The sequence below is a fragment of the Staurois parvus genome, unplaced genomic scaffold (genome assembly GCF_062004578.1).
Source record: "Staurois parvus isolate SC_StPar_1 unplaced genomic scaffold, SC_StPar_1.0 ptg001328l, whole genome shotgun sequence".
Taxonomy (NCBI): Eukaryota; Metazoa; Chordata; class Amphibia; order Anura; family Ranidae; genus Staurois; species Staurois parvus.
The window spans coordinates 4,992,180-5,004,293 of NW_028319124.1; the positions used below are offsets into that span (position 1 = coordinate 4,992,180).

The window sequence follows — 12,114 nt, forward strand, 5'->3', positions numbered from 1 at the left end:
TCTTGTTCCTCAGTGCTGAAACCTATAGGGTTGCAAAAGAATCCTAGGCCAGACTGCATCACTGAGCAATGGTGGTAGCACTGCAATTCTCCAGCAGCACTGATAGGGTTATGAATAGGAAACCAGGTAGCTTTGGGGGAAGGGAAAATGGGGGCATAGATCCTTCTCTTCCTCCAGACAGAAAGTGTGAAGTTCAAAGCAGAACTCCACAAGTTTTGGTGACCCCTAAGATCCGTTTTTCAGGCTTTATATAATTATATTGTTGTAAATTGTATACAGCCCAAAGAAGGGAGACATAAGGGGTCCTGAAAGCTTGCATCTTTAATAACTTAAGTTAGCCAACAAAGGGTATCAGTTTATTCAGCTTATGTTATACCTTCCTAGTTTCTCTTTTCCTCCCCTCATCAACATGCTAAAAAATGTTTTTTAAATAAAACGTTTGTATTGTATTTACATTTATTTTAGACCCAGTGAGGTCATTAGTTAGCCAATAAAGGGTATCTCTTGAATTCCAAACTTTCTGCATGAATCAAAGGGTAACATGGTACAGCAATTTACTGTCACTTCCTCACTGAAAGTCTAAACTACTTTCATGGACAACCATCACAAATGAAACAAGCTTACTTCACCTTTGAACACTGAGTGTCCTGACTGTCATAGTGACCCATTCAATACTTTAGATACCCTGTCACCAACTTATAAAATTGAAGATAAAAACACAAAAAAATCAAGTATTTTGAGTGCTCAGTTGCAGTGTTTTTTTCTGGTCCTCAGTTGCAACGTGCCTCTGAACTTTCTAGCCAATTTGAACAATTTGAGTCAGTTCCCTAGCACAAACTTCTCCCTCCTTCCACATCATAGTCCTCTCCTCTTCTAGAAATGCCTAGTTATTGTCTGTGCTGATAAAACAGATTTGCTCCTTCCATAATCTCTCTACATAATCTTTTATTTAGCAACTGGGGAAAGCGCAAAAGGGAATACTATAAAGCAGCCATACTAGCAACCCTAGGGTTGCTCCAAGGTTTCTAGGGGTTGCTTGAGCAGTGACCAGCTTTTACTTCTTAGATAACTTACCAATGTCACCAGTGTCTGTAAGGTGGTGGTAGTGGGCAGGTATTGTTTTAACTGACCACCAATGAAATTAGTCTTTTTCCCACTGACCATCAGTGTAAGGAAATCCTTCACCCGCCAATCTAAGGGAGCCTTCTCTACTGGTCACCAATCTAATGAACATATCAATCACCACCAATGTAAATGGGCACATAACTGACCATCAATCTAAGGGGGCACTTTTCCACAACAGTGTAAGGAAGCACTACAGTTTTCACGTCCCATTTTCAGTGTCAAATACGCCACACCATATTCATTATTCTTTTATCCACAATTCACCATTCACATTATTGTCATGTGAGTTGCAGTTATAATACATTTTAACAGGGGTTCCTTGAGACCTAAAAGTTATTTCAAGGGTTCCTTACTGTTAATAAATATGCTATGGAGTGTCAGTTGAGGGATCAAATCCAAGATGGCCACACCCAGCAGCAGTCTCAGGACCCTTGGATAATTATAAAAGAGAGGATTTTAGGGGTAAATAATACACACAAAATATATTAGATACACACATAATTCTAAAGGACGATTGTTTTTGAAATGAATGGTCTGGCAGCAAGGTCTCTGTAAGTAATTTACCCAAGACACATTGGCCTTTTTTTTTGTCCAACTATCATGGTCTGAATACTTGTTCTGGGAAGTGTTTCAAAGTAATAAAGCAAGAGGGTCACCATGACAGCCAGGCAGATACCATTTCAAATGGAGGTCATCACTGCCGGCATACATATTTCACTTATTGTAGGTTTACTTTAAAAAGTGCACCTGTAGTTATGGAGAATACATGCTGCAGGAGGGGAATAGGCAGTAGCATTGATCTTCTATTTATTTTTACTTCAAGCTATGAAGGGTTAGTGTATTTTGGCAGGGTAGTGTAGAGCTCAGACTTCAGTAGTAATTAAAGTAGAACTATGGGCATATTTTGTTTTATTGTTGGATAGAGTAAGGGGGGCTTTAACCCCTGTCAGGTTTTTTTGCCCTCTGTGTCCTATTGGGGATATTTACCTTCACTTCCTGTCCCATAGCCAAAACAGGAAGTAAGAGGAAGTCCCTGCAAATTAAGTGAATCCCTTGGGCCCCCCAGGTCACCAGAACTAGTGTCCCCATTGGAAGTTTTCTCCTCTATTACTTTTTTGGGGACACCCTAAAATTTGGAATTTTCTTTTACTTTCACTTCCAATGATAACGGTAAATAGGACAAACAGCGGGAAACTCCCTAACACAGACCGCAATAAAAACGTGATAATTTGGTGTCAGTTACAATGATCTTCAGAGATGCTCAAGAAATTTGAGTCAGTCATACTAAACATTTTGTCAACTTGAGTAAAGCACCTTTAGTAACGACTTGCCCAAGAATGACACCATATGATGGCCGCAATTACTTTTATTAGCCAGAAAAGCCCATTCAGTGTCTCTTTTGTTTCTTAAGGGGACCTGACTTTATCTGAATTTGTGGCTAGGTTTCACCAACTGCCATTGCATGCTTCAGAAAGATTGCCTTGGTGGATGGCCTGTAAAGGCACTCTCATTGGGTTGGGGGTTGCCAGTTGTCAGAGCTAAAGGTCCCAAGCACACCAAGCGTTTATTCCTAGTGTTTGAGGCTCTGACATTTAGATGCAAGTAGAGGGCACAAACTTACCTGCTGGTTAACAATCTCCATTGGAATATGTACTATATGCACAGCTCATTGTACATTCTTGGCACATCTCAATGCCGTGTTGAATGGACTCTCATGCGTTTACGTAGGAGTTATGTCATCCCGTGCCATTCACTCAAGACCAGGGATGAGTTTAGGCATGTTTGGATGCTGGTGCTGTCACTGCTCTGGGCCAGTCATAAGCAGCTGAGGCATGCCCCTTGTATATGTGTGGCTGAGAAGAAGGGAATGCCGTAGCCACTTATGATTGGCCCAATACAGTGCAAGAACACACCTGAGCTCGTGCCTAATCAAGACAGATGAAGACCCCACATCCAAAAGAAGCCAAGGAGATGTCGGCACCAGTGAGGGAACACCCTGGCACTGCATTTGTCAGGGATCCGGGTATGACCAGAAATGTGTGGACTGACACAGGGAAGTAACAGGCTTCAGGAATGATATAATAACAATACAATTTATTATTAGCCACCCAAATATACAACGCACAGTAAACAAACCAACCTTCCACTAATCTTAGTATGTGCAGGAACACAGGCGTAGTCAGGGCTGGAGAGGTGGAATGGTCAGGCCGGCCATATGGTTCTGTTAACGACCGTCTGGTGGTACCTCTAGCAGTCCTCAGGACAGGATTCCCCAGGGCCTGGCCATTCCTTAAATACACCTCCTGCAATCAGCCTCAGGTTATGGTTTGATTGCAGGAGTAAGCTTCTGGCTGCTGAAAGCACCCCCTGGCCAGCCCTGGTACTGCAGCCCACATGGCATGTGAGTCCCACCACCAGTGGTGAATCCATTCTTGACAGCATTCCTGGATATGCAATGAGTATTTGCAGACTTTGGCTATGCTTATAAAGTCAGGTAAAGTTAGGCCCCAGTAACAAAGTGAAACTAAATTTGGAAGGGGCACAGAGGAGTCTTATAAGTCTGGCTTATTAAAATAGTAGCAGGCATCCTGTAGCTGAAGTTTAAATGGATGAGGAACACAACTCTAGGGTGACCTTCAAGGCTGTATGAAACGTTTGTTAATCAGTCCAACCAACTGTAGGTCATGGATGCCATCAGGCTACACCATACTCCACCCGACCAAGGTTTGGAGAAATAGGAGCTGAGGGTTTTGGATATTTTCTACAAATTGACATAGATATGCACTATCAGGTGATCTAATAATTTGGCAGTTGGATCAAACCCACATATCTGACCTCACTCTGTAGTCTGTGGCTATCATGATGCAAAATACACTAAGCCTTTATTAGTGAAATAACCAGGTACTGTGTCTACTTCCCCTCCACCTCCTCCACAGTGCTACTAGCATGATACTAGTGCAATTTATGTGTCAAAGTGTGACAGAATCTGTTCTTGTTACTCTTTACAATCATGCATATTCTTTATCTGTTCTACCGTACTGCATTGGTGACACTCATGATAAAAGGGAAAATCTGATTCTTATTTTATGGTTAGCAAGAACAGCTCTGCTGCTAACTTGGTTTATGCGTGGCTTTTCCTGCTTTTTCCTTTTATTATGCTATTCAATTAAATTTTAATTAAATTTGATTTCTGGGGGTGCAGGCTACATTCACTTACTTTTCTGGCATTCTGATACTCTTACCTACCTCCTATTGTTACAATATATATCTGTATCTTGCCCCTGTATGTTGCATAAACTTGTTTAGAAAAGAGTTCAGAAATATTGGTTTTGTCTGCAGCAACCACTCAGATTTCAGTCTAGTAGTGAAAGTACATGTAACTGACTACAACAGACAAAACCAAATACTTTCCTGTAACCTCAAGTCGTCCCCTACCAGGTCTGGTATACCAGCATTTCCTTAATCCTTTCTGCATAAAGGATACCAGAGACATGAGACCAGGAGCATTGATTGGTTGTGGATCAATGCCTCTCATGCTTCCAGTTCCTGGGCCATGGTATCCTATTGAAAGGAGCAAGGGATCACAGAAATATCAGACCTGGTGGGAGGACCATTCTGGATCATAGGTAAGCATTTGGGAATTGTTTATCAGGTTAATATAGGCAATAATGGAGGTAGACTGACCTAAAGTCATTTTCTTCGTCTTGGTAATTATTGCCCCACTCAGAAATCACACGTTTAAAAAAATCAACACAGAAATATGGGGCTTCCTTTGCTGATATATTTTGGACACAGGGATATCATTCTTTACTTTGATGTTCTGTTTAGGAAGTCACCAGCTCAGTATAGGCACATGTATTTTAGATGTCAAAACAGCTTATGTGCACATACTTTTTCCAGGTCAATGACTCACCAAGTAGTAACAGACAGTCCAGAGCAGGGGTGGACTGACCATTTGGAAACTCGGCACTGCCCGAGGGCCTGGGGTCAGTAGGGGGCCCCATGAGAATCTCATAGGCTTTCATAGGCTTTTTTGAGTTTGAGCAAGGACACAGGGGCCCCATGATCCCCTATTGCCCGGGGGCCCCATGAGTTGTCAGTCCGCCTCTGGTCCAGAGCGGAGAGGTCCCACAGTCCTGGAAGTCTATTTGCTGTGTAGCACTTAAATGTGACCTAGCCACATCCATAAATATGCAGTTTGTGACTTTTTTTCTTCATTTTGATACCTGTTTTGGAATTAGGGTATACCCTAAGAATTTTAAATTTTCCAATCATTAAATCATCCATTTTGAAATCAAGGATGCGCTACCTTAAAAATCAGCAACAGCAGTTCCTATATTTCAGTCCTGAGATGTTCCTTTTGTGGTGCCCAAAGAACTGGATAATTGTCGTCTACTCCTTCCAGTTATGTTTGGGTAAAAAACTGATAGTACTGTATGTGGCTTCTGCAAATGTCCCCTGGCCAAAATTCAGTTGAAGGTCTAAACATGCAGGGTAGGCAAATCTGCAGATTTATTGAAAATAATTTTGTCAGTCAGATTGTACTTACATTTGCACTTGCTATCTGATATTAAGAGCCAGTTTTAAACATTTCTAGGTAACGACCTAAAAGACTTTTAGGCCAAAATACATTTTAATGCCAAGCCATGCAATTCCATAAGACTGATGTACAGTATGTGCAAGAGCTCAACCACCCATTCCAGTGGATGGACTTGGTATTCACTTTACACTTTGAATTTTATCACCTTATAATTGGTACAGCCTTATTATTATTATTATTATAATACAGTGTTTATATAGCGCCAAAAAGTTTGCTCAGCGCTGTACAATCATTTTTCATGGCATTTTTGTCAGATGTCTAACTGTTCCCATTTGTGGCTAAAACCAGTAGAGCTTTCAATAGAGCATTTATAACTATTTCAGTTAATTTATAGGTTCAAATACAAAGGTTTTTTTTCTGCAAGAAGATTTGTAAAGTATTGCTTATACTTTTGTTAGCCACCCAGTCCTCATGGGTTATGTGCACACAGCCTCATGAAAGTGGCAACATCTTTCAGAACCTATGTCATTCCCCAGTTTCACTACTCCACCCTCAGTCTGTAATGTTGTGTGCCTACTGAAGGCTACCTTTTTGAACCTCCACCATTCCCTGTGCTACTGCTCTACCTTATGTCACCTCACCTTACCTCACACGCCCTCTCAACCTCTCACACAGCTACCCCCTCATCCCCCCTCCCTCTCGACATAACCTGCAGGGACTTCGTTGCTGCTCAAACTCCCTCCAACCCCCTTCCCCCTCACTCAGCTACCCCCTCATCACCCCTCTCCCACGGCCCCACCACTGCTCTGACCTCCTCTTCCACCCCACCCTACATTCCTCATACTGAAGCTCCCCCAACACTCCGCACCTTTGACCTTACTACCATCGAGGAAGTCTCCAAGATCCTCTCTGATGCCCGCCTCACCACCTGCCCCCTCGACCTTATCTCCTCACAACTCCTACGACCTCCCTCCCCCTCCATCCTACGCTTCCTGACCCACATCTTCAATCTCTCCCTCTCCTCCGGCACTTTCCCCTCCCCTCTGAAACATGCACACATCACCCCCATACTGTTTTGGCGGTTTTCCTACCCACACTTATTTACTTGATTCTATACAGATTATAAACGTAATAAGTGATTATAACCTTTTGTCTATACCTGAATTTAGCCAATAGTGTTAATATTAAAAGATAACCACTGTGCAAAAAATAAAAGATCTGATTTATTTACACAGCAAGGAAGCTTTCTATTAATCAAACACAACAAAAATATAATACAGAATGTTACCTATACAAAGACTACAAGAGAGAGATAGTTACAAGAAAAAGACAGAGCAATGGTGATACGTTACAGCATCCTGATGTTCTGAGGTCTGTGCTGTGCGAAAGCACATGGCAGGAAAAAGGGAAGCTGAGGGGGTGTCCAAGGTGTTTTATGCACATTACAAAAGACCATCCCAAGAACCACCCACCCAAGTTATCTTCCAATGGGTGGGCTTCAGAGCAAGGTACACAAAGAAGCAGCTGCCTTCCTCCTCACCTCCATTGAGTCTTTTGTGTAATCCCCCTCCCCCCCACAGTCACAGTCAATAACCTTCATGAAGATGTAGGCCCAAAATTGCCATTACAATACTTAAAAAGCCCTCCCTGGACCCCAATGACCCGAACAACCTTAGACCCATCTCCCTGCTCCCATTTACATCTAAACTCCTCGAGCGCCTAGTCTACACCCGCCTATGCTCTCACCTCAACGACAACAACCTCCTCGATCCCCTACAGTCCGGCTTCTGTCCCCTACACTCCACCGAAACTGCCTTACTCAAACTCTCCAACGACCTGCTAACCGCCAAAGCTAATGGCCACTATTCAGTGCTCCTACTCCTTGACCTCTCTGCGGCCTTCGACACAGTCGACCACCCCCTCCTCCTCAAAAAACTACACTCCCTCGGCCTCAGAGATTCTGCTCTCTCCTGGATCTCATCCTACCTGTCACAACGCTCTTTCAGCGTTACCTATAATGCTACCACCTCCCCCTCACTCCCCCTCTCTGTTGGGGTCCCTCAAGGCTCTGTCCTCGGGCCCCTTCTCTTCTCCATCTACACCTCCTCCCTTGGCCAACTCATACACTCTCACGGCTTCAACTACCACCTCTATGCCGACGACACACAAATCTATCTCTCAACCCCCCACCTCACCCCCTCGGTCTCTGCCCGAATCACACACCTGCTGAGCGACATATCAGACTGGATGTCGCTCCACTTCCTTAAACTGAACCTCTCCAAAACCGAGTTTCTTGTCTTCCCCCCAGCCCGGACACCACCCCCCATTGACTTCTCTATCACATCGAACAACGCTACCATCAAACCCGCCCTGCAGGCCAGAGTACTGGGTGTCATTCTGGACTCCAACCTATCCTTCCAGCCCCAAGTCCAATCTTTAACAAACTCGTGCAGACTCCACCTCCGCAACATCGCCAAAATCCGCACGTTCCTAACTCCAGAAACCACTAAACAGCTCATCCACTCCCTCATCATATCACGACTCGACTACTGCAACTCCCTCCTCACTGGCCTGCCTCGCCGCTGGCTATCCCCGCTTCAGTCCATCCTGAATACGGCTGCCAGACTCATTCACCTTTCCAACCGCTCCATCTCTGCCACCCCCCTCTGCCAGTCCCTCCACTGGCTTCCGATTGCGCAACGGATCAAATTCAAAATCCTAACGCTGACGTACAAAGCTGTCCACCATACTGCCCCGAACTACATGACTAACCTAATATCCAAGTACCGCCCAGCATGCACACTCCGCTCCTCACAAGACCTCCTTCTCTCTAGTTCCCTGGTCTCCTCCTCCCATGCCCGCCTCCAGGACTTCTCCAGGGTATCACCCATCCTCTGGAACTCCCTGCCCCAACCCATCAAATTATCACCTATTCTCCTGTCCTTTAGGCGCACCCTGAAAACCCATCTCTTCAGGGAAGCCTACCCCACCCCCTGCTACCTTGCCGACCTCCTCCATTCTTCCTACCACTCCATCCCCCACAGCTATCTCCTCCTGTGCCACCATCCCCTCCCTCCTAAATTGTAAGCTCGAAAGAGCAGGGCCCTCGATCCCCTCATGTTTTGCATTGTATTGGTATTGTTCTGTCACATGTTCTGTCCCCCTTTGTAATGTACAGCGCTGAGTGAACTATTGGCGCTTTATAAATACTGTATAATAATAATAATAATAATAATAATGTTTCCCTTTTGTTAATAAGAAGCATCACAACAATGGTGAAGACCAGCTAACGTAAGTTCCTAGCCATTTGTTTACGGAGGAGGTCCTCCTGATCCAAGCCTAATTCCAGCTTTGTGTTGGTTTGCAGCAGCTCACAGTTTAGGACATTCCATTTGTTTTTTTATTTTATGAATTATTAAAGAATACCTGGGTGAGCTAAGGCCTATTCCTGTACATTTTCCTTTTGTTTTTTTTAATACAATTTTTGAGTAAGGCTTTGTAAGCCAAAACACGTTAGCTTTCTGTTGTAAACTGGACCATTTGATTTTTAATAAATAAACTCTGTGGATTATATATGGACTCCAGCATTTACTTTTTTTCGAACATGTTGTGCCTGTTTAAGCAGATATAAGCTAGCTTATGTTTTTGCCCCATGGAACAAAATGCTGTACAAGAACTTTTGTGCTCCATGTAGAACAGGCCCTAATGTCTAAGCTGCCATGTTGCTCAAATTCAGCACTGCTGCTCTTTATCACTTTTCTATTTTCTTGATATTAAAAAGCCTTTCTGCAGCTGCATATACTAAAATGATCTAGCTGAATGAGTATCACTTTAAAACCTTGATTTGTATTTCCTCCAGTTATCAATGCTTTATCTCAGCGGTACATTCTTCAGGCCAGTGACCAGGAGGATCTGCAGGGATGGGTGGAGGCCCTAAATGCTGCTTCTAAAATTACTGTAAGTATGTGCTGTGACCTCTTTAATATTTTTAGAACAGAGTTCTAATGTATAAATCCAAAAGACTATATTACTTTACCATGACATTTCAGGTTCCACCCCAACCTCTTCTAGCCAAATCAAAACTTAATCTATTCAGTAGTAACAACCCTTTCTTACCTACTTCTAGGCAAAGTCCAGTCACTTAGAGACCCAAATCCACGACTAGCCTAAGAATTCTTAATAAAAATGTATACCACTTTTATATGATTTAAGGGCTTATGTACTATGTTTTATATACAGTTTATATAATTCCCCACGTTTACAGGTAAAAGCTGTATGGCGTGTTCTGCCATATAACACCAGTCGCCATTTCTATCATGAAATGATTTATCGGATCCTAGATTCACTTTGAACCCACCATCATAACTAGAGTGGGTCTAGGCACCATTGATTGAAGGAGTATTGGGAACTTACCATGCCCTGGAAAAAATAGGAACTTAGGGGGTTGTCAGTTGGTACCTTGGGGAAATGTGGATGACACCATGAATGTCGGTGAATGCACAACTGGCATAAATATGGTAATAATCAGATAATGAAGCAAAGGCTAGGTGCACCTATGAGGGCCAGGCATGGTTAGCATATATTCTATATAGTATGAATTCTCACTAGAGTTATATATCAAATATGTGGCATCCTGTCAAAAGGGCAATCAAGAGAAACTGGCATACAAGAACGTCTAGTCTCTGGCAGTTGCAGATACAGTGCTGATCAGAAAAGTGCGAACAGGCACGGTCACATGCCAAGAAAGCAGGTTTTTACTTTTTTATCATTGCATGCTTGTGGTTAGGCTTTGTGCCTTGCCTGTAGAAGAACAGCTGTGCAGACGATGAGCTCGCATCAGATAAAATTGTGCTGCTGTAATTCGTGTGTAATCATGATACACAGACAGCGGCTATCTTTCTGTCCAATTACATCAACTATAAAACCTACTGAGTTAGCACTTTATACACAAAATTACATTGTTTCTCTTTATTCTTTTTTTTTTGTAATGTTAAACTCTTTTTAAATGTTGCTCAGCCATCAAGATAAAGCCTTTGCTCTCCTACTCTCTATCTCAGCAGTCCCTAAAATTTCTAAACAAAAGACCAGTTCACTGTCCTTCAGATTTTAGGGTGGTTAGACTGTGGCCAGTAGGAAAAGAAAATGTCCACTGGTCACTGGGAGTAAACAATGGCCCAGGGTCTGTGGTCGGTAGGAGGAGGAATTGTGTTCTATTATTGGTGTCAGTGGGAGGCATTGTGCCATCAGGGGTGCCAGTGGGAGTATTAATGCCTCTTTGTGGCCAGTAGGAAAAGAAAATGTCCACTGGTCACTGGTCACTGGGAGTAAACAATGGCCCAGGGTCTGTGGTCGGTAGGAGGAGGAATTGTGTTCTATTATTGGTGTCAGTGGGAGGCATTGTGCCATCAGGGGTGCCAGTGGGAGTATTAATGCCTCTTTGTTGGTGTCAGTGAGAGTAAAGCTAGGTACAAGCAATGGTCAGTTCAACCGAAACCAACCGACTTTGGGCCTGTGTGTACAGCTCCCTATCTGACAGAAGCCGGTCTCATGACCAGCTTCTGTCAAATGAGCATGCTGGAAAGCCAGCATCCGATCAGTGCTGGCAGCCAATGTCAGAATAGAATAGCTCAGCGGGCAAAATTGCCACATTAACATTGCTTAGTTAGCATGGTAACTTCTCAATTTCTTTTTTATTCAGCTCACTGGGTTGAACGAAAAAAAAAATAATCTAGTGCCCCATTGTTGGTGTCAGTGGAAGTAATAGTGCCCCCTTGTTGGTGTCAGTGGGAGGAATAGTTCCCCACTGTTGATGTCAGTGGAAATAATAGTGCCCTGCTGTTGATGTCAGTGGGATGAATAGTTCCTCATTGCTGGTGTCACTGAGTATAGTGCCTCATTAATGGTGTCAGTGAGAGGCAAAACGACCCTTTGCATGTGTCAAGAAAGCAGTGGGGGAGATGGGGGACCTGGGCTAAAGAAAAACAGACCTGGTCTGTTGCTCAGTGGTCCAAAGTTCTCTTTTCTGATGAGAGCAACTTTTGCATCTCATTTGGAAACCAAGGACCCCGAGTATGGAGGAAGAATGGAGAGGCCCAAGGACCCAGAGTATGGAGGAAGAATGGAGAGGCACACACTGCAAGATGCTTGAAGTCCAGTGTGAAGTTTCCACAGTCTGTGTTGATTTGGGGAGCCATGTCATCTGCTGGTGTAGGTCCACTGTGCTTCATTAAGTCCAGGGTCAACGCAGCCGTCTACCAGGAGATTTTGGAGCACTTCATGCTTCCTTTCGCAGACGAGCTTTATGGGGATGCCGACTTCATTTTCCAGCAGGACTTGGCACCAGCCCACACTGCCAAAAGCACCAAAACCTGGTTCAATGACCGTGGGATTACTGTGCTTGATTGGCCAGCAAACTCGCCTTACCTGAACCCCATAGAGAATCTATGGGG

The 12,114-nt window shown here is 43.7% G+C and overlaps 1 protein-coding gene across 1 annotated transcript in view; it reads left to right on the forward strand.

The window, feature by feature from the left end:
* PLEKHA2 (pleckstrin homology domain containing A2) overlaps nucleotides 1-12,114 on the forward strand; it is a 136,177-nt gene that overhangs the window by 48,861 nt on the left and 75,202 nt on the right. Inside the window, exon 5 of the mRNA XM_089661300.1 lies at nucleotides 9,525-9,622. Within this exon, the coding sequence (XP_089517426.1) occupies nucleotides 9,525-9,622 (98 nt within the window). The remainder of the gene's footprint in view (nucleotides 1-9,524; nucleotides 9,623-12,114) is intronic.